The 23,591-nt window shown below is 41.8% G+C and overlaps 1 protein-coding gene across 5 annotated transcripts in view; it reads right to left on the minus strand.

The window, feature by feature from the left end:
• The window catches only part of TMEM241 (transmembrane protein 241), a 115,084-nt gene extending 92,094 nt beyond the window's left edge, over positions 1-22,990 (minus strand). For 4 of the 5 annotated variants that reach the window (XM_059409357.1, XM_059409354.1, XM_059409356.1 and 1 more), the window contains exons 1-3: positions 22,830-22,990; positions 18,352-18,398; positions 10,567-10,644 (exon numbers count right to left, since the gene is read on the minus strand). In XM_059409357.1, coding sequence (XP_059265340.1) covers positions 10,567-10,644; positions 18,352-18,398; positions 22,830-22,901 — 197 coding nt within the window. In that variant the 5' untranslated portion in view covers positions 22,902-22,990. The remainder of the gene's footprint in view (positions 1-10,566; positions 10,645-18,351; positions 18,399-22,829) is intronic. The other variant, XM_059409355.1, reaches the window with a different exon arrangement.
• Between the last annotated feature and the right edge of the window lie 601 nt (positions 22,991-23,591).

Genomic DNA, 23,591 nt, shown 5'->3' on the forward strand with positions numbered 1-23,591 from the left:
CTCTCTCTGCCTGCCTCTCCATCTACTTGTGATTTCTCTCTGTCAAATAAATAAATAAAATCTTAAAAAAAAAAAAAAAGTGACATTTGAGGTAAAACTCAGAGTTAAAGTGGGTGCAAGGGGTGGGGCAGAGAAGCAGAAGGGACCCAACATTCCCTCCTTGGTCCGTTACTCACAGCAATAAAAGTCTCTTAAGGTTTCGGTTAGGCTTTGTCACAAGCTTGTTCTTTCCTAACTCTTCATTCCCAAATTCTTTGCAACACTGATATCACTTAATTTATAAACCAGCAGGAGAACCAGACAGACGGGCAGTCAAAGACATGCACACTGCCTCCCTCCCAGAGAGAACCTGCCGCAAGGAGTCTAGGCTGCTGACAGTGAACATCACTTAAAGAACTGTTTGCGCTTGATGCTTCAGAAATCAGACCTGGGCTCTCTGGCTTACAGGGTTCTCCAGGACTATCCGCTACTGTGCTACTCTAAGATGGATGGGTCAGACCTTTCAACAGTTACCTGGGGCAAAAAAAAGGCAAGGCAACTGAGTTTTCCATGCTTTTCCAGGTTGTGCGGAAACAAGGTGGGAACAAGGACTATAAGGGTGGTGCTTTTTTGTGTTTTTGCCATCTCTTGAAATATTTCTTTTTTAAAGACTTATTTGACAGAGAGAGAGCATGAGTGCAAGCACAAGAAGGGCAGAAGGAGAATCCCAAGAGAAAAGAATCCCAAGCAGACTCCCAGTGGAGCCCAATGTGGGGCGGGATCCCAGGACCCTGAGATCATGACCTGAGCCAAAATGAAGAGTTGGTCACTCAACTGACTGAGCCACCCAGGGGCCCCCTGAAATATATACTGTAATTTAAAAATCCTAATTAATGCTGCTAAAACAGAGGACAATTTTCCAGGGAAATAAAGCAGTAAGGATGGAAATCATACCTAGTTCTGGGCACTGAAGAGTATAACCTCATAACATGCACATGGTTACCCAAATCTTTGGGAATTATAATCAGCTCTCTTCACTGCCAAGGAATATTCCTGCAGTTAGCTAACATTAGCCAAGAGTTCTAAGGGAGGGACAAACTTCACACATTTCCCTGGGCTGTGCCCTTTCTTCTAGGTGAGGTCCTCTAGGGCTGGATATATCTCGGGCTTACTGGGTCACTAGACGTGGGGGCAGAGGAAGGGTGCACAAGTCCTGAGCAGTGCATGGCACAACGACACTCAATAAATGTTCTGGGTCTTTCTACACATAACCCCAAAGACAGAAACCACTAGGGAAGATTGACAGATCCACCTGCATAAAATGCACTGGTCAGAAATCACTGTAAAGAAAACCAAGAGATGATGAATGACCTAGGAAAAATTCCTGGCAGTATATAAAACAGGCTGGAATTTCATATTCTTAATGTATAATGAGTGTTCACAATTCAATTTAAAAAAAATCACAAAAGAAAAATAGTGAGCAAAACCAGGTATTTGGGTGTGTGTGAGTATGTGAGTGTGTGTGTGTTACACATAAGAAATACAAATAGCTAATTAACATATGAAAAGTTACACATATATACATACACACTACTTGGCTACACTTATCAAAAGCTTTAAAAATATGTGTACTAGGGACGCCTGGGTGGCTCAGTTGGTTAAGCGGCTGCCTTCGGCTCAGGTCATGATCCCAGCGTCCTGGGATCGAGTCCCACATCGGGCTTCTTGCTCGGCAGGGAGGCTGCTTCTCCCTCTGCCTCTGCCTGCCACTCCTGCCTTTGCTCACTCTCGCTCCTCTCGCTCTCTGACAAATAAATAAATAAAATCTTTAAAAAGGAAAACAAAAAATAAAAATATGCGTACTCTATACAACAGTTAAAGTTAGTTAAAGTTACCCACAATGACCTTTTCATTTACAAGGAATATAAAGCTACATTCTGGCCTCGTTGTTGGTTGTCAAGTGTGCCAAGCACCTCACGGCTGACTATTGCCTCCCGGCCGGGAACCCTCTCCCTCCAGAACCCTGCACGGCTCACTCTCTCACATACTCAGATCTATGCTCACAAGCCATCTTATCCATGAGTCAAAGAACAACCCCCACTCCCGCCCACTAGAACACACTGAGGCACACACATCCATGCCTACTCCCCCGCCTGGCCTGCCATCTGACACATCAAATACTTTATTTTCCTTCGTTTCTCGTCCGTCTATCTCAACGAGAAGGTAAGCTCTATGAGGGCAAAGATTTTTGTCTGTTTTGTTCATTGGGCACCTACCCCCCTACCAAGAACAATATCTGATATATATGCTAGACATTCAAATATTTGCCGAAGGAATCATCATGTATTACTTTGTAACTTTAAAAAAAATATATTTTCCCTCCTTTCTCTAGATGGGTACAAGGAAAAAAACAACAGCCACAAAACAAACCAGGAAACTCCAGACATGACCCTAACTCCCATTTCTTCCCATGTTTTTATGAAACCCTTCAAAGACTTTGTTCTGAACTGGACTGCTGGTGCTTACAGCTACCAGGTTTTTAAGGGCAGGGATGAAAGTGAAAAATACCTATATACTGCCATTTGCCTCTTTGAAACGGCCCTAATGGGAACTTCTTTTTCTTTTTTTTTTTTTTAAGATTTTATTTATTTTTGACAGACAGAGATCACAAGTAAGCAGAGAGGCAGGCAGAGAGAGAGGGAAACAGGCTCGCCACCAAGCAGAGAGCCCCATGCGGGGCTCAATCCCAGGACCCTGGGATCATGACCTAAGCCAAAGGTCGCACCCAGGCAACCCCTAATGGGAACTTCTAACTATAAATAGTAAATACCTCTAATAATCAGTTGTAATCTCAAACTGGGACAATGGAAAACTAACTGCAATGAAAAACAAATATGTTTTCTTCAAAAGACATGAACTCTGAAACTTGGCATGGAGGCAGTCATTTTGTTTCCTATAATAATATATCTTGTTTTCTTTTTTTTTTTTAAGATTTATTTATTTATTTATTTGACAGACAGAGATCACAAGTAGACAGAGAGGCAGTCAGAGAGAGGAGGAAGCAGGCTCCCTGCCGAGCAGAGAGCCTGATGCGGGACTCGATCCCAGGACCCTGAGATCATGACCTGAGCCGAAGGCAGCAGCTTAACCCACTGAGCAACCCAGGCGCCCCTATATCTTGTTTTCTTATTAAAAAGTCGTACCGGGGTGCCTGGGTGGCTCAGTCATTAAGCGTCTGCCTTCGGCTCAGGTCATGACCTCAGGTCCTGGGATAGAGCCTGCATTGGGCTCTCTACTCAGCGGGAAGCCTGCTTCTCCTTCTCCCACTCCCCCTGCTTGTTTTTCCTCTCTTGCTATCTCTCTCTGTCAAACAAATAAATAAAATCTTAAAAAAAAAAAAAAGTCACACCTATCCATGCTAGAAAATTTTCAAAATACAGATAATCAAGAAAAACATTACAATGACCATCCCACTACCCAAAGATAACCAGTATTACTACCGCGCTATGTCTCCCTCCAAACAGTGCCCATATGCATGTATATGAACACTGCAGTGAAGACGGGATCCTACTATACGAGTTGTTCCATCATCTGCCTAACATCTTTCCAAAAAATCATCACTAATTGAGTAATATCACTAACTGAATGATAGGCCATTGCTGGAGGTAAAAGTTAATCTTCTTTTTACTATTCTAATGCTGTAATAGTTATCCTTGAATACGCTGCCTTCGATATTTATCTTTTTGCAGTATCAGGATAAATTTCCTGAAGTGGAATTGCTGTTCAAAGATCCATGTACCCAGGTGCAGGACTGGTTACAAAACTATCTGCCAGAGAACTTACCCTGGCTCTACCCTCTGCTATGGGCTACATGCTCATGTCCCCCCGCCCCCAAATTCAGAGGTTGACATCTTAACCCCAGCATGATGTATTTACAGGTGGGTCTTCTGGGAAGTAATAAGTTCATGAAGGTGGAACCCTCATGATGGGATTAGGGCCCTTTAAGAGACAGACCTTGCTTTCTCTCTCTCTCTCTTTCTCCCTTCCTTCCTCCCTCTTCTCCACTCTGAAGGATACAACAAGATAAACAAGAAGAGGTCCTTACCAGAACCTAACCATGCTGGCAACCTGATTTTGGACCTCCCAGCATCTACAACTGTGAAAAACCAATGTTTGCTGTTTAAGCCACCCAATCTTCGGTATTTTTGTTATAGCTGCTAAAGGTAAGATTATATATATTTTTATATTTATATAAATATATTATATATTTATAAACATATAATATATATTTATATTTATAAATACATATCTGTATATAAAATGTATTTAATATATTTATATATCTATATTTATATATTTATTGATATATGACATATATAATCTCCCACTACAACTCTAAGATTCTACAATAGCCAAATACCTGCACATTAGGAACAAACCAAGCACATTTTCTCCATCTACAATTTATAAGGTGGCATCCTCTGGGCCTCCCATGCTGGTTTATTCTTTCCTTATCCTATGTGCCAACAAAGGAGGCAAGATGGAATTAAATCCTGAGGTGGCACTGGAAGAATCCCAGGTCTCTGTGGTACGGGGACCACTGTAGAGCCAGTGAGCATGTGTATCTGTGCTTGTAGGGAGGGATCGCTGAGCAACTCCTGGGGGAAAGGACTATTTGCCATGGGGTCTGGTTTGAAAACGTGGTGCTAACATAGTTTTTCTTACATGATTTGTATGCACAAGTATCGCATCTTGTTTGAGTCTTGGGCTTGTTTTTTTTTTTTTTGCTTGTGCACACTCTCTTGTCCCTAAGAACCTTGATGAATATAGCATTTTATAAGAAGCTAACAATAGTCTGTTGCCATGAATTATAAAACTGCTGTTACCGAGATGAAGGCTAATTAAATTAAATCACTTGTTTTTCAAATAGAGCATGCATTATGGAAGGAACATCTGCTCCCTCAAAACACTCAGAAGTTTATCTGTTCATGGGTAACTGAAGGGCTCCTTGAGCCAAGTTCTTGAAAATTCTCTGCATTATGCTGACACCTAGTGGAACTAAAGACATTCTCCAAACATAAAAATACCAAGCCACCCAGGTAGCAACAGGGTTCATGAATTGCCTTAAACCATAATACCTCACAACTATACTCCATATTTGCTTCATAGTTTACAAGGACTTCTGCATATATTCTACTCCTCATCTTCTTTTTTCTTCTCCCTCCTCCTCCTCTTCTTCTTCTTTTGACTTCTACATATACTAACTACCTACTTACAGCAGATGCCTAGATGTCATTTTTTGGGTCCATTATTGGTGATTATGGTCATCCAAGAATCTTATTCACTATTCTTCCTCTTTCCTACTACTCTTAGACCTTTCCTCCTTCATTCTTATTCTTTCTCTGACTCACAGAGGGTCAAGTCCCTTGACAAAGTTCAGCCCTAACATTACTTGAACTCAGGAACTCCACGATGATACTGTTTTTCACAAAGCATAACTCAGAACAGGAGTCCTCGAACTATGGCCCACAGGCCAAATCCCACCTGTACCATATTACCATAATGTATGCTTTAAACATCGTACAATTTTATTTGACAACTATACCTCAATAAAGCTGAAAAAAAAATCCTGTCATCTACCATCCCTAACCCCGTGGACTCTTGCTGAGAACTACCATAATCACCACACCAACACCAATCAGATTTTATTCAATATCATGTCCCTTCAGTAGTTCTCCATGTTTCCTGAGAACCCTTTGAAAGCTGGTTTTGTGATTCCCCAAAAGTAATTCCTACATATATATCTAAAGCATTCCCTAGACAACAGGGGGAAAATATCAAAAATACAAAAATTTGAGTGTTAACTTTCCTCAGAGAGCAAAGGCAACTGTTCATAAAACTGCAAGAGTCCCTCGAAATGAAATGTGAACACATTAAAACATACTTGAGAAATTCCAACCACCAGAAATTCCAACCACAAGGCAACCAAGATAGCTTACCTTGATGAAGGCAAGCTATCTCACTGAAAAACAAATAATCAAAAATTAAAAATTTTTTTTAAATTAAAAAAATAAAAACAAATAATCATAAAAAGAACTATATCCTAAGTGGTTCATAACTGTTTATTTCTCTAGTTAATTTGGAGGTTTGGGGGTTTTTTTTTTTTTTCAATTTTTTTTTTAGATGTTTAAAAAAATGTATTTATTTGTCAGAGAGAGAAAGAAAGAGCAAATGAGCACAAGCAGGGAGAGCAGCAGACAGAGAGGGAGGGAGAAGCAGGCTCCCTGCCAAGCAGGGAGCCCAATGTGGGGCTCGGTCCCAGGACCTTGGGACCATGACCTGAGCTGACGGCAGCCGCTTAAACAACTGAGCCACCCAGGCATCCCTAATTTGGAGGTTTTATCAAAAAAAATTTTTTTATGGTTCTCCAGCAAAGATTCTCAATGGAAAATTAAGGAGCGAGGCTTTCTTCTTCATCTGTTATAAACCTCTGGTCAGGGACACCTGGGTGGCTCAGTTGGTTAAGTGTCTGCTTTTGGCTCAAGTCATGATCCCAGGGATTCTGGGATTGAGCCCCGCATCAGGCTCCCTGCTCATCAGGGAGCCTGCTTCTCCCTCCCTCTCTACCTCTTCCCTCTGCTTGTGCTTTCTCTCTCTCTCTCTATCTCTCTCTCGTCCACACTCTTTCTCAAATAAATAAATCTATTTTAAAAACACTTTAAAATTTAAAAAAAAAAAAAAGAAACTTCTGGTCACAAAGATATTGTGACATAGAATTATTAACTTAGAACATCTCATACTTGGAAAATTGGGAGTTCAAAATTTGCTGTCTTAGGTATAGTGAACAAAAAGTAGTAAGTCCATTAAAAAGTACTTTCCAAATATTTCTATTTAAACGTGTAGTTTGGTAATTAAGGAACCAGAGGATGGTGTGTAAAGTCTCCAGTGAAATCACACCTGATTCTAGAAGCAATGATTCCAGAATCTAGTAAAGAATGCCATGGTTTCACTGCCAGATGTCCCGTCACAGTGTTCTGGATTACATTTTGGAAACAAACAGCCTACAGCACAGGACTTCAACAGCTGCTAGAAAAATCACTTCGACGTTCTGCAATGGTTTGGCAGTGACAGTAGCTACCATAAAAGGACAGGCTAATGCCTAAAAACCAGTGCTATCTTCCCCAAGACAGAACTCCTCAGGGCATCGTCCAACACTTTGTAATAACTGGTTGCTGAGTAAAACTCCTGAAGAAGATGTATCCCATCGGGTCACTCAATGTAGTCAATATATGATGTGGTCAGGGACTGACCAACACAGCAAATGTGGCATCTTTGCCAAGTAGGAAATGTGGTGCCAGTTTCTGTGACTTGTTTTAAGAGGGAATCTGGGAGTCTGCCATGCTCCAGGCTATAAGGAGGTTAAACAAGCTCTCATGGCATATGTTATTAAATACCGATTTGGGGGAGCACCCACCAGCCCCACTGGTACATTCCCGACTCCACGATGATCTCGGCATCTCCAAGCTGTCTGCCTGCTGCTGTTTTTCATCTTTAATGGAGTCCAACCTCTGCCATCCCTACCCAAGTGCACAGTCACACAGCAAAGCTGGTCTTCGGTTCTCTATGAATACAATCAGAAAGCTGAGCCCAGTAGGAAACAGCAACCAGGGCAAACACAAACCTAGCTCAGGTTTGTGGGCTGAGACCATGACCTGACCAGAAGGCAGAGGCTTAACCCTCTGAGCCACCCAGGCGCCCTCCACAGAAACTTTTTTAAGTATGAACCAATAACATAGCTTTTAAGAAAACATGGTTAAAGTAATGTATTAGGGGTTTGTTGCTGTTGTTGTTTTAGAGAGACTATTATTAATTTCACAGGCAGAGTTCAGCAATTCATCAGTCTTATATAACACCCAGTGCTCATTATATCATGTGCCCTTTTTTTTTTTTAAAGATTTTATTTATTTATCTGACACAGAGAGATCACAAGTAGGCAGAGTGGCAGGCAGAGTCAGGAGGAAGCAGGCTCCCCACCGAGCAGAGAGCCCGACTCGGGGCTTGATCCCAGGACCCTGAGATCATGACCCAAGCCAAAGGCAGAGAGGCCCAACCCACTGAGCCACCCAGGTGCCCCTCATGTGCCCTTCTTAATGTCCTCTCCCAGTTACCCCAGTCTCCCAGCTCCTTCCCCTCCAGCAACCCTCAGTTTGTTTCCTATGATTAAGAGTCTTTTGTGGCTTGTTTCCTTCTGTGATTTCATCTTGTTTTATTTTTTCCCTCCCTTCCCCTATGATCCTCTGTTTTGTTTCTTAAATTCCACATATCAGGGAAATCATATGACAACTGACTTTCTCTGATTGACTTACTTCACTTAGCATAATACCCTCTAGTTCCATCCATGTCTTGGCAAATGGCAAGATTTCTTTTTTTTTGATGGCTCAGTAGTATTTCATTGAATATATATTCCACATCTTCTTTATCCATTCATCTGTTTAAGGACATCTGGATTCTTTCCATAGTTTGGCTATTGTGGACATTGCTACTATAAACATGGGGGTGCATGTGTCCCTTTAGATCACTACATTTGTATTAAAGTAATGTTTAAAGTACTATTTTAGGGACAGATGGGTGGCTCAGTGGGTTAAAGCCTCTGCCTTCAGCTCAGATCATGATCTCAGGGTCCTGGGATCAAGCCCTGCATTGGGCTCTCTGCTCAGCAGGGAGCCTGCTTCCCCCTCTCTCTGCCTGCCTCTCTGCCAGCTTGTGATCTTTCTCTCTCTGTCAAATAAGTAAATAAAATCTTCAAAAAAAAATTAAAGACTATTTTATGAAGTAAATAATTCACATCATAAATTATAAGAAAATTATGAGGAATACTATAAACAGAGTAGAGGACCGATGTTGATGAGCACCAGTGGACTCCAGTCCCCAATCTGACAGTTCCTTCATTCTAGTCCAGTCTCTTGCCTCTGTGAAGGAATAAATGGAACCATCTGGAATCAGGATGCTTCATTATTTAACTAAATATTAGAACAATCACAGGCCTTGTGAAATCAGGGTACTGTTTGTTTAAATGAAGACCCAGTTCCCACTGAACCATTTACCATAACAATGGAGTGTAAAGTAAGCCCTCCGCTTAATATCACATGTAAAATTCCAAAAATATCTTTATTTTATGAAGGTGAGGATGTTATGCCAGTGAAGGTGACTGACCTGATCACTCAGGAGGGCTGTTAGCCTTGTCCATATCAACCTTGACTTTATTTGCTTTTCATTTTGTGCATCATTTCAGGGGAGGCGTAATGCTCTGAAAGAATTCTGAGAATTTATCTAGGTGAGGCACGAGTCCATAGCCAATTCAGATTTTAATTTTAGCTGAAAAATGATGCCATGGTCTTTGAGATTTCTTTTAAATCTATTCCACAAGTTGTCTTAATAGATTCATAACAACTAATTAAATGTATGATGTGAAGCAGGGGAGGGACATAATAAAGGACATTATTGAGAAAACTGGAAAAATATGAATTTGGTCTGGAGATGAGATACTAGTATGACATCGATATTAATTTCCTCATTTGGATTACTAAGCTATAGTCATATAAGAAAATGTCCTTGCGCTTGGAAAATACACATGAAAGGGGTGCTTGGTGGGGGGTACAGTTGGTTGGGTAACTGACTCCTGGTTTTGGCTCAGGTGGTGATCTCGGGGTCATGAGATCAAGCTCCACATTGGGCTTTGCGCTCAGCATGGAGTCTGCTTGGGATTCTCCGTCTCCCTCTCCCTCTGCCTCTCCCCCTTGTGTGCTCATGCGCTCTCTCTCTCAAATAAACAAATCTTTTTTAAAAAAATAAAATACACACTAAGGAATTCAGAAGAAAAGAGGCATTTTACTCTTGAATCTGCAATTTACTCTCCTATAGTTCAGGAAAAAAATATATATATATACATATTTCTCTCAAGAGCAAATGGTGGGAGAGGTGAGGTAAAATAATTGAGAGACATGAGTAAAGGATACAGACGTTCTTTGTGGCATTTCTTTTTTTTTTTTTTAAGATTTTATTTAATTATTTGACAGAGAGAGATCACAAGTAGGCAGAGAGGCAGGCAGAGAGAGAGAGGAGGAAGCAGAGAGCCTGATGCGGGGCTCGATCCCAGGACCCTGAGATCATGACCCGAACGAAGGCAGAGGCTTAACCCACTGAGCCACCTAGGCCTCTGTAGTATTTTCTAACTGTTCTGTAAAGTAGTAAATAATTTCAAAATTAAAAATTTACCAAAAAAATTCTAAGTTGATTTAGAAGCTCATTTCCTCACTCTCATGATCTACAACAAAGCCCAATTAATACAGTGTTATAAAGTGTGTCTCTTGATTAATTTTAGTATTATTTAAGTAACTGACCAGGAAAACACTCCTTGAGTTCTATAGGATGATAAAAGCACTAAAATCTCAAGGTTAGATGGGAACTAAGAGATCAAGTAGCTCAAATAAACATCCCTGTTTCCCAATGTAACACCAGAAGAAATTAAATAATGTGAAAATAAGCCAGCGTATGAATCATGCATCAAGCAAGAAAAGGTTGTTCTACCTTGAGCTGCTGTTGATCTCGGCCCAGCCCAGCTTCCATGACACATGAAGCAAAAGTCCACCAACTAAGGTCTGCCACCTGAAAAGGATATGAACCCATGTGAATTTGAAAGAGTGCTACGGCCTCAAACACAATCCAGCCTCAGCAGACCCATTGGTTCACACAAATACACACACCAAGCCTCCCTCCAACACTTTTCTCCCACCCTCCCCTAACTGGCATCCCAGTTCCCAGACCCCTCCTTCTCAACTTGTTCTACTCTCGAGTCTAGACTAGTCCTGACTGATCTCACCCACAGTCCCTGCTTCCTCCATTGCCCTGCACTGATGATTCCCAAATCACTGTGCTCCCCCGAAGACCACCACCCTGACACCCCAGTGATAACCTGCCTATAACATTACCTTGAACTTCCCTCCCCCATCCTGGTCTACCGCCCCTGTCCCTAATCAGCCACACCAAAGCCCAGAAAATCCTGTTGCACGTAATCCCCATCACAGCTCTCAAGGGCCATGCCTTCCCCTCCTCATCCCTTCCGCCTCTGCCTCATGCAGACTCCCATCATGGCACACCCGAACCTAGCATCAGTCTGCTAACAGTGTCCCTATCCCCAGGAATATCCCGCAACACCCATTCTACCTTGCAGCCCCAAGGCTTGTTCTAGAATGCAAACTTAATGTTGCCACTCGCTCATTTTCAAAATGGTTGATTCTTCCCAGGTGGCTGGCAGCAACTCCCAATCTCTTTTCTTTCCTTTTTTTTTTTTTTTAAGATTTTTTTAAAAATTTGTATTTATTCCACAGACAGAGAGATCACAAGCAGGCAGAGAGACAGGCAGAGAGAGAGAGAGAGAGACAGAGGGAAGCAGGCTCCCTGCTGAGCAGAGAGCCCAATGCGGGACCCAATCCCAGGACCCTAAGACCATGACCTGAGCCGAAGGCAGCGGCTTAACCCACTGAGCCACCCAGGCGCCCCCCAATCTCTTTTCTAACATGACACACAGGGGCCCAGAGAGCTCACGGGAGACACACTTCCTCAGCATGCAGAGCCCAGGGGGAGCCCAGGCTGTAAATGACACACCCCTGCTCCTCCCATGACACAAAGCACAGCAAAGTTCAAAATGAGCAAGAGGGTACTAGTGGCGTAACTTCCCCTTGTTTCACTCTAATTGTTTTATTTTAGGTGAGTCATTCGTAGACCTCAAAACCTCAAAACTCGAGACACCTTACCTCGGAAGTGATTACAACACACCCGTGTCTTGTGATGTAACACGGGAGAACGGCTGGCCTCTAAGATAAAGTCAATTGTGTGTGATACACAAGCCTTCCCAGACTTGCAGTACCCCCTTTCCAGGACCAGCTTGTCCTGCTCCAGGCAATGACATTCCAGCCATCGGGAAGAGCCCACAGCCTCGGAAATGTGCCAGGCCTTGCCATACTTCTAAGAATTTCCATGTGCTGTCCTCTTGACCCATCAAACGCTCCCATCTCCTTGTATGTGGACAAACACCTGTTCATCCTGTAAGATCCCATTTTTACGACTCCTTTGTAAAACCTTCACTGACCAGCCAAGCAGGGCAGACAGCTGTGGGTCATGCCCTCCAACAACGTTATCTAGAGCAGTGGCACTCAACCATATGGGTTCTCTCTCCAGGGGACACTCATCAGTATCTAGAGACATTTTTGGTTGTCACAACTGGGGGTGGGGGAAGGGATGGGTTGCTACTGGGATCTGGTGAGTCATAGCCAGCGATGTTGCCAAACCTCCTACAGCCTATGGGACAGCCCCAGAACAAAGGATTACCCAGTTCAAAATGTCAAGAGTAATTTGAGAGATGACAGTGGCCCGGGAAGGGGCAATTTGGATGAAGAAGGCAGACAGATTCTGAAGATGTTTAGGAGGTCCTGGTGGTTAATTAGATGTTGGGGATGAAGGAGACAAGGGAATTGACTCCCAGGTTTCTGGGAGTTCTTCAGTCAGGCAACTCGATGGAAGGAGCCATCCACTGCAGTAAATTTAAGGGATAGGCAGGAGAGAAAAGAAAGCTGCACGAAGGCAGGGATCTTTGCTTTCCCCACTGATGTACCTCCTGTGTCTAAAACAGGGCCAGGCACATAGTATGTACCCAATAAGGATTTGTAGAATGAGTTAGTCCGCCCTACGGTGCACCTCCTACATGTCAGGCGTTGTTGTGAGCACTGGGGATACTCCGGTGACAAAAGAGATTTAAAAAAAATTCTTCCATTTGTAGACCTTACAATCTGTCAGAGGAGGGCATTCAGCCTGACCCATCCAGGGATATGCAAGGGAAAAGGCAATCCGGAGACAGACATGCTCCCTTCCCACCCAAGTGGCCTAAGTCTCTCTTCCTGGAGAGAACTGTCAGACAGGCAGGACCAGAAAATGATTCCTGTTCTCTAAAAGGGAAAACAACATCCCAGCTTTATTGACTGAAATACAGTGGCTCCCCTCCCCCCTTACTAGTGGGGGATGCATTTTAAGATCCCCAGAGGATGTGTGGGGATCTTAAACTGCAGATAGAGCTGAACCAAATATGTAATGTGCTTTTTCCTACACATACATGCCTATGATAAAGTTTAACTTATAAATTAGGCCCCGTAGGAGATTAACAACAATAACCAATAATAAACTAGACAATTATAACAATATGCTATAATAAAAGTTATGTGAATGTGGTTTCTCTCCCAGAATCTCTGTATTCAACCTTCTCATGATGCTGCAAGAAGATAAATGACTAGATGGTGAGGTGGCGTGAGGTGAATGATGTAGGCATTCTGATGTACCTGTAGGCTACCATCCACCTCTGACAGCAAGTCAGGAGAGAATCATCTACTTCCAGACAGAACTGACCGTGGGTGACTGAAACTGCAGAAAGAGGAACCACGGATAAGGGGGCTACGGTGTATGTAATCATAAACAATATTTTTTAAAGTTTTATTATGAAATATTTGAGAGTAACTTGACAAAATCATTTTGAAGTTTACCCAAAATAATATATTGGTGATACCATAAAGAACAAAAATCCAAAAGTATACAAAAGGAAGTGTTTGAAAGTCTTCTTCCCTTGCCTGTACACTCTCTGCACTGTTTCCACCTTTTCCTATGGGTAACTGCCCTGGGTAGTTTCTTCACTTTTTTTTTTTTTTTTAAAGATTTTATTTATTTATTTCACACAGAAAGGAGATCACAAGTAGGCAGAGAGGCCGGCAGCGGGAGAGAGAGGAGGAAGCAGGCTCCCCATTGAGCAGAGAGCCCAACACAGGGCTCCATCCCAGGACCGTGGGACGACCTGAGCCGAAGGCAGAGGCTTTAACCCACTGAGCCACCCAGGGGCCTCACTTCACCTATTTTCAAATAAGGAAAACATACACACATACTTCTACACAATGCTATTGTGCTACCCTGTTACAGACTTGCTTCTGTCCCCCATTAAATGTATTTCGAAAATCTTTTCAATACCTGAGTGTCCTTATTATTTTTATCATTTGCATAGTATTCCATTAAGGATATAATATATTTAATGGGTTCTATAGAGATGAAAATCAGGTTGTTTAAAAAATGCTTGCAGTCACAGAGCTGCATATTTCATTTCATACATATTTCATTTACAGAAGTACAAACAAGCCTCTCAGATAAATTCCTGGAAGTAGAACCGTGGAATTGAAAAATTCGGACTATTGGCAACAGTGTTACATAGTGCCAGAGTGTCACTCACAGATACTGTACCAATTTGCTGTCCCAGATCCATGTAGTAGAGCACCTGTTCTCTACATCTTCATCAGGGCTGTGTTACCAAATTTTGAAATTTTATTTTGCAAATCTTATAGGCAAAATACGATTTTTCAATAGTGTTTTAATTATGTCTTTCTTTTGAGTGAAAAATCATTTATAAATAGAGATTTTTGGTTTCTATATTAAATCCCAGCTTTAGGGGCCCCCAGGTGGCTCAGTCAGCTAAACATCTGCCTTCAGCTTAGGTCATGATCTTGGGGTCCTGGGGTCAAGCCCTGCCTCGGGTTCCCTGCTCAGCAGGGAGTCTGCTTCCCCCACTCCCTCTACCCGTCCACACCACTTGTTCTCTCTCTCTCTCTCTCGATCTCTCATTCACTCTCTCTCAATAAAGTTAACTTAAAAAGAGGGGCAGATGGGTGGCTCAGTGGGTTAAAGCCTCTGCCTTCGGCTCAGATCATGATCTCAGGGTCCTGGGATCAAGCCCTGCATTGGGCTCTCTGCTCAGCGGGGAGCCTGCTTCCCCCTCTCTCTGCCTGCCTCTCTGCCTGCTTGTGATCCTTCTCTCTCTGTCAAATAAGTAAATAAAATCTTTAAACAAAACAAAACAAAAATCTTTAAAAAGATAAAATAAAATCTAGCTTTAGGGCACTAAGATTGTATAAGTGTTACTTTGGGCAAGTTATTGCTTGTTTTATTCATAGTAAATATTCCCTGGACATTTGAGAAGAAGATATAGTCTCTATTGTAAAGATACAGCCTTTGATATTTACCTATTAATTGTATATAGGTTATATATATAGGTTATATATATATATATTTATATATATGGGTTATATATATACATACATATGCATACATGAACACTAGTTTTTTGTTTTTTCAATTGAACTATTATGGGAAAATAGTGGCAAATTTGTTTCCTATTATTTGCATGTTTCTATGTATTCCTGATATTCCTGCCTCATTGTCTGGCTCATAGATATTCATCACTGTTTTATTTTTGTTTTGAACCCCACATTCCTATAGGTCTTTTCATGACATCTATAACATGTCTTTTCATTTTGAACTGCATGCTTTAGCATCCTAACACATCTTTAGCATCCTAAAACATCTTCATATGTTTAGTGCTTTTTGTCCTGAACCTTGTCTGGCAAATATCATGACCCCTGTTTTCTTGTTCACATTTGTATAATTTTTTTTTTAAAAAGAAGAATGAGGGATGTCCTGCTCTATGACATATCTAAATGCTATAATAATTAAAACAATTTAGTACTAGCCCCTTTTCATAAGAATTGACAAATACTCAAAGACAGACCCTAGAAAAATAACTTCAAATATATTAATAACCCAAAGGCAAAAGGAAGGATTATATAATGAAATATAAACTATAGGGCTAGTATATGGGGCACTTGGCTGGTTCAGTCAGTGGAGTGTGCAACTCTTGATCTTGGGGTTGTGAGTTCAAGCCCTCCATCGGCTCCAAGCTGAGCAGAGTCTGCTTGAGATTCTCCCTCCCTCACCCTCTGCTCCTCCCACTCATGCTCTCTATCTCTCTCAAATAAATAAATAAACCTTTTTAAAAAAATATTTTATTTATTTATCTGACAGAGAGAGACAGCTATACAGGAACACAAGCTGAGGAAGACGGGGAAGGAGAAGCAGACTTCCCTCCAAGCAGGGAGCCCAATGCGGGGCTTGATCTCAGGACTCTGGGATCATGAGCTGAGCTGAAGGCAGCCACATAATGACTGACCCACCCAGATGTCCCAATAAATAAACTTTTAAAAAAATATATAGAGCTAACATAAGCAAAACTATGGAAGGAATGATTTCCTCACATTATACCACACATTTAAGTAAATGAATAATGATTAAAAATTGAATAAAGCTGTAATGAAATGTAGGTAAATATCTACATGAGCTTGAGATGGAGAAAAATAAACATGAAAGTAGTGGTACCAATCATCAATATTTGTCCACTATAAAAATTTAAAAATTTTTAAAAGATTTCATTTATTTATATGGGAGAGAGAGAAAAACAAAGCAAGCATAAGCAGGGGGAGAGGCCGAGGGAGAGAGAGAAGCAGGCTCCCTACTGAGAAGGGAACCTGATGCGGGGCTCCATCCAAGGACCCTGGGATCATGACCTGATCCGAAGGCAGACGCTTAACTGACTGAGCCCCCCAGGCACCGTAAGACAATTTATTTTTAAAGCTTGAGTGGAGGGTGGCACTCCACTAGGTGTGGGTGGCACAGTCAGTTGAGCCTCCAACTCTTGGTTTCAGCTCAGGTCATGATTTCGGGGTTGTAAGATCGAGCCCCGCATCAGGTTTGCCCTCAGCACAGAGTCGGCTTGAGTTTCTCTCCTCTTTTCTCTCCCTCAGTTCCTCTCTCCCAAGCTCACGCTTTCTCTCTCTCTCTCTAAAATAAATAAATATTAACTAACTAAATTAATTACTTAAAAAGCTTGAGTGGGGATGAGGTAAGGAAGGGAAATTTGAGTATCAGAGCACTCCGTGCTGCTTCTACCACATCTCCACTGTTGACCTACGTCCACACCCCTTTTTCCTTCTATCTTTTTTCTAAGAATGGCATTCTTCAATCATAAGACCACACACTAGATTTATCTGTAGTTCATTGTTGCTTCCTTCTTATGTCTTTTTTTTTTTAAGATTTTATTTATTTATTTGACAGACAGAGATCACAAGCAGGCAGAGACACAGGCAGAGAGGAGGCAGAGTGGAGGAAGCAGGCCCCCTGCCGAGCAGAGAGCCCGATGCGGGGCTCGATCCCAGGACCCCGAGATCATGACCTGAGCCGAAGGCAGAGGATTAACCCACTGAGCCACCCAGGCGCCCCTCCTTCTTATGTCTTAGCAATAAATTTTCTACGACGGCACTCAAAAATATATTTGACTAATCAAAATAAGTATGAACAAAATGAAAAGCCAAAAGACAAACTGCAAAAAATGAAATTTCTAATAAACACGATGGACAAGTGGTTGGCATTCTTAAAATAAGAAGTCATTAAATTAATAAGAAAAATACTAAAACCCCAGTAAAAACAAAAAGGCAAAAGCACAAATAGACAATTCACTGATAAAAGCGGTACAAGTGGGTAACACACATAAGAAAATGGTCCAATTTGGGGGCACCTGGGTGGCTCAGTGGGTTAAGCCTCTGCCTTCATCTCAGGTCATGATCTCAGGGTCCTGGGATTGAGTCCCTTCATTGGGCTCTCTGCTCAGCAGGGAGTCTGCTTCCCCCATGCCCACCCCCGCTCTCTCTGCCTGCCTCTCTGCCTACCTGTGATCTCTGTCTCTCAAATAAATAAAATCATAAAAGAAAAGAAAAGAAAATGGTCCAACTTCATGAAAAATGATAAGACAAAACAATGTGATACCATTTGCGGTTCACAAAATCATCAGAGAAGAAAAAAACAGTCATGGTTTAAATACAATATTATAGAAACTCCCACAGACAATGCAAATTGGTAACACATTTCTGGAAAAGAATTTAATATTCAGGAGGGATACTAATAAAGTTCATATTCTTTAACCCAAATTTCTTATATAGGAATGCATCCCAAAGAAATAGCTAGAAATTTAACAGACTGAATATAAAAATCTCTGATAACATTGTTGTTTTTATCCCCCCCTGAAATAGGACACAATTTAAATGTCCATTAATAGAACAGCTAAACAAATTACAGTATGTCTATTTCATTTAAAAAATCTATGTACTTATTAAAAATATTTTTTAAAAGATTTATATCCTTATTTGAGAAAGAGAGAGCATAGGAGCAGGGGAAGGGGGAGTAGGAGAGAAAGAATCTCAAGCAGACTCCCTGCTGAGCATGAAGCCCGAAGTAGGGCTCAATCTCAAAATCCTGAGATAATGACCTGGGCAGAAATCAAGAGTCAGAAGCTTAATCTACGGAGGCACAAAGCACTCCTAAAAGTATTTTAAAGAACAGCTAATGATGCTGGTTGGATATGTCCCACAAATGTGTATAAAGAGCATAAAAGATACTCACCCTTGGAATAATGTAGGGTAGGTAAATTTCAAGACAGACAGGACATACTGAAAAAAAAAAAACAGATTAATGAACATTTTCAAATTATCGTTCCAATTTTAGTATATGTGCTGCCGAAGCGAGCACCATTTTCAAATTATCAAGAGTTGATTGTATAACCAAAGAAATCCCTATTGAAGAAATACAAATATACTCGTTTCAAAAAGGCTTTGAAACCCCCCCCCCCACCCCCCCGCAAATCACACATTGGGCAAAAATTTTTAAAAACAAAGACCTTCCAAGCTATAGTAAAAAGACTGGGTCTGTTTTTCCCCCAGTATTGTCAGAACCCTGAGCACCTCTTGGTGGAGAAAAGGAACTGGGACCATCAGCAGATTGGGATGAACAGCAGTTGGGTCTCTGTTGTGGAAGCCCAACCACACAGCCTCTTCCCAGACCTCAGAAGTGCCATGTTGGAACTGCACCAACTGGAGAACACTGGCCGTGTCTCTTTTCTCGGTATCCACGTTATTTACTGTTCAATTTATCTAAAAATCCAAACCCCTTCTCTGTTTCTCTTCAAGCAAGAACTGCATCTTAGTAGTCTTTACTTCCTTCATTTTTCTTTCATTTGTGGGGATTTGGCTTTTGCATTCTAAAGATCTTTTTTTTTTTTAAACTAATTCTGCATCATAATTTTTTCTGTGCTTTCGCATTTTAAGGATTTTGTAGAACCAACCCAACTAAGGTCAATATGTATTTCAATTATGTCTTTTACAATACTTCATGAATGAGGAGGCTGTGTTTTGTTTTCTGGGTACCTCTTCCTATTTTTTCCTACTATTGAACACTAAGAATTTTTGTAAAGTTTAAAAGTCATTAAAGGCTGTAGACAGAGACTCTTCTGATTTTTCACATGATCTAGAAAACAGAATGGACTGGTATTGGGCAAATTTACATACTTATTTTTTCCCATGAATTAACCTACACATAGGCCTCCTCATATGAGCTCCTAAATGTCCAATCACAGCTAACTGCTGAGCTCTGATCTATATTCACTAGAGATGGACCTCCTTCTTCTCTGAAATCAATTTACTCACATAATTCCATATGCTCTGCCCCACCTTTCCCTGATATTTTCATTCCAAAACAGAGATAGAGAAAGGATAAAGTGACTGTCTAGGCCCTGGGCTCCTCACCCTTGACAACCTTCAGGAAGATAGTAAATATTTATTTAGTTTATTGTCTGCTGAGCTTTGTTGTAGATACTGGAGAGTAGATGGAAAAATGCTGAAGCTCTCACCTCACCTGGCTAAAAAGGAGTGAAGAAAGAAATCTCTGACAAATGGAATCTAAGTCCTAGTGTTTATTCATTCAGCAATTCTTCATGTCACTGAAAGTGTTGCTCAGAAAAAAAATGCTCTTTGGTGGAATAGCATTGAGCACACCTCCAGGAAAAAGGAGCAATTTGGGAGCCTTTGAGAGGAGAACAGACATTCACTTTGTCTCCAGGCTGAAGGCTTAATAGCTGTAAGGGGAAGAAGGACCAGCGGCTGCCTGGGCCCTGAACCTGGTTATTGCCAGAACCTCCCAGAGGCCAGAACAACAGGCCACTCAGACTAGGTCAACACTTGCTGTTCAAACTAAAATCAACCATTCATTTAACACTAGAATCGATAAAACTAAAATTGACAAGATTTTTTTGAATGAATTTTCTTTTTTTTTAAGATTTTTATTTATTCATTTGACAGAGAGAGATCACAAGTGGGCAGAGAAGCAGGCAGAGAGAGAGAGAAGGGGGGGGGAAACAGGATCCCTGCTGAGCAGAGAGCCCAATGCGGGACTTGATCCCAGGACCCTGAGATCATGACCTGAGCCGAAGGCAGAGGCTTAACCCACTGAGCCACCCAGGCATCCCTGAATGAATTTTCTTTTTACAGCCACAGAGGGAAATAGCTTGAGAAGGAAACTATACTGAGAAATAGGAAAAAAAAAAACAAAAAAAAAAACAAACAAAAAACCCCTAGCATAGAGTCTTCTAAAAACTGGAAGAGGATCCTGTCTTGTAAACACAAAATGATCTACACTAATTCAAAAGAAAATTCATTTGGCAGAGGCTATAGGCTGGGGGTCCACAGCACAGCTGTTTTCTCATTTGGCCCCAACTTGGTCCAAGCCAACCTGCAATGGAGGCCAGAAAGAAGCATGACTGTCCTGGTTGAGACAATGGCATAATCTAAGAGTCACAAACTCCCTATCTGAGTCCCATTGTGAAGGACTACGTCTCCACCCCCTACCTGGGCCTCACATCTGCTTTCCTCTACTCTGATTCCAATTCCCTTTTCCCTTTTATACAACCTTACCTCCCCTTCTCTCTCTCTGCCTTCTGCCATTATTCTTCTGCTTTCCATCTATTCAGGCACTCCCAAGAGCTCTGAACCAAAGCACTCCAAACCATCGTGGAAAATGGAGTAGGGTTTACTGTTTAAATTCTGAGGGTCCTTGGGAATCTATGATTTCTATTACTCAGATTAGATATTCCTAGAGACATGACAGTTTGGTTTCTTTTTATCTAGCACCTTGAGGCATGACGCACATGGAAGGTACTGTCTTTATTACACTGATCAGAAAATGGTGCAGGACCCCAATAAATACAAAAATAATGCCACAGATGCAAATGTGAGAGGGTATACATTTCAGTGAACTAAATGTTATCTGCCTGCTTAGATACTTTGTTTGACTGTTTGTTGACCAATAATGCCACTGCTCCTGCTCGTGGATTTGCATGAAAGACCTGTCACTCTTTCCCTTCTGATTATAGAGAGATAAATGAAAGGTCATTCTGTTTTTAAATGAAACATTACCAATACATTCATCAGGTTTACTAGACAGAATAGTTAAATGAAAAGGCCAGGGTTTCACAAATTCACTTATTCCAGAACAGGTGCCACAATAAATCTTTTAGTTTAGCTACCTGTCCAATGAGGAAAAGACAAATCCATTAAAAGCTAATAATTAGGGCGCCTGGGTGGCTCAGTGGGTTAAGCCGCTGCCTTTGGCTCAGGTCATGATCTCAGAGTCCTGGGATCGAGTCCCGCATCGGGCTCTCTGCTCAGCGGAGAGCCTGCTTCCCTCTCTCTCTCTCTGCCTGCCTCTCCATCTACTTGTGATTTCTCTCTGTCAAATAAATAAATAAAATATTAAAAAAAATAAAAATAAAAATAAATAAATAAATAAATAAAAGCTAATAATTATTGTGTCGTATTATAAGCAAAAGATTGTCTTTCCTTCCTTCCGTTTCTCCTAGACTAATTACCACTTACCTTATTTACCATGATTTGAGGCACTTGTCCAACTACCTAACATCATTTCGATTAATCCTCAGAACAACTCTTTGAAGAGGACTTGCTAATCCTTTCTTAAAGTTAAAAAACTTAGGTTTAGAGAAATTAAGGCCTCAAAGACCAGGTTAAGTGAAGTCAGGATGCAAACCCATCACTCCTTCTCAGGAAGGTACTATGTATGGATCTTCAAAGGCCCATCACCAGAACTAAAAATCAACTGGACATGGGGAAGAAGGGTTCTGGCACATCCTCTGAGTATACTGAAGACAGCCGCTCACATTAAGAGAGAAGGTATTAGGAAATGCTATTTGTTAAGTTTGTTGCTTTTTTTTCCAGGAGCAAGAGGGGTTTGGTGTTTGGGAGACGGTGGAGATCCCACAGTGGGAAAATGTAGTCCTGGGCCTGGTATTACTACCACTTTGTCTTGGTTTCAAGCCCAGTGTCCAGGACAGGAGGGGATGCCCCACTCTAGCTTACAGGGGTCCAACATTTCCCTGCATGGTACCAAATCCAAGGCCAGTTTGCCCCTCCTAACAAAATAAAAAACATGGTACCGCTGCTTTTCTGCCTTTTCATAAAAAGGGTTTCATAACATTACTTTAAATAAAATTAGCTTTACATTTTACTTTCAAAAATAATTCCACAGAATACTCTTGAATATACTGGAAATGTCTGAGAGATACTGGAAATGTCATTTTTTAAAAGGGTTGGGAATTAGTGGTGTAAGGGAAAGATGGAGATGTAAATGGACTTATCTTTTCTATGTGAAAGCTTCTGGAATCTTGTGGGTTTCTGGGGGCAGGAGTGTGTTTCAGAAAGGAAAACAGGGTTTGTCAGATTTCCTCTACTCTTCCTTCCCCCAGAGAACAAGAGCCAGTTGCTCTCTTTCCCTTAAAAGTAGTGTGCACAACCCAAAATTAAGTTCCTGGGAATTTGCCAATCCAAAAAGTCGGGGTCCCAGGAGATGTAAGGGATGCTTTCCAGTGCAGGAAACGGGGCCAGTATAATCCAGCGAATCCTATTTCTGAACAAGGATTCCATACAGAGTCAGCTTCCTCTCCACCACCATCAGGAAAAAGCAGATTCACAGCAGGAGGCTGCATCTGTTCCACGTCCCACGTGCGCTCATCGCCACCCCGCGCCCGCCCCCCTCACCTTGTTCGTGAGGTAAGAAGCCAGGTAGCAGGTGCAAAAGGTGAGGCCCACCAGGCACCTCCTCACGGACATCGGTCAGCCCGCGCCCCTTCCAGGGGACCCGCGGGGGAAGCTCCGCGACAGCCTCCGGGAGCCGGGCCACCCCTTCTGCTGCCAGGAGAGCCACGTGGCTCCAAGCTCGGCCAATCCGCGCGGGGACCGCCCCCTCCCCCACCGCGCGCCTGCCTCTTAAAGGGACCGCTCAGCGGCTCTGGGCTGGGCGGAGGAGGTCAGAGGAGACGTAAGGTCAACCAGCCGCAGCAGCGACTGCCTGTGGAGAAAGGGCGCACAGTAAACACCGTAAAAAAAGTCGAAAATGGTAAACAAGGAAAAATTGCCGTTTACAAAAGAGTCTACGACACTCCACCGCCGTTTAAAGAAAAATGTTCATCACTCTCTGTAAACGGTGGGACCAAAATGATGTTCATGCCCTACTGAATTTTCCCCATGTTCTACATTGAGTCTGTATTACTTTTGCAAACGACACCAAAAAGTTAATGAAAACCATTATTTTAAAAGAAAAAATGAGTATAGTTTGTTTGTTTTAAGAGAAGTCATTCCGTTGTGTTGAAATTTACATAAAATAAGAAATCCTCCCAAAAGTAGAGTTTCAAGCACTGCCCCTATCCCTAGTATATTGGGTGGAAAATTTACCTGGTTAGGCTTCTGGCAAACAGGAGTTAACATACCTGAAACATGTTGATGGACTTTGTCAGGAACTAG

The sequence above is a fragment of the Mustela nigripes genome, chromosome 8 (assembly GCF_022355385.1).
Source record: "Mustela nigripes isolate SB6536 chromosome 8, MUSNIG.SB6536, whole genome shotgun sequence".
In the NCBI taxonomy this organism is placed as follows: domain Eukaryota; kingdom Metazoa; phylum Chordata; class Mammalia; order Carnivora; family Mustelidae; genus Mustela; species Mustela nigripes.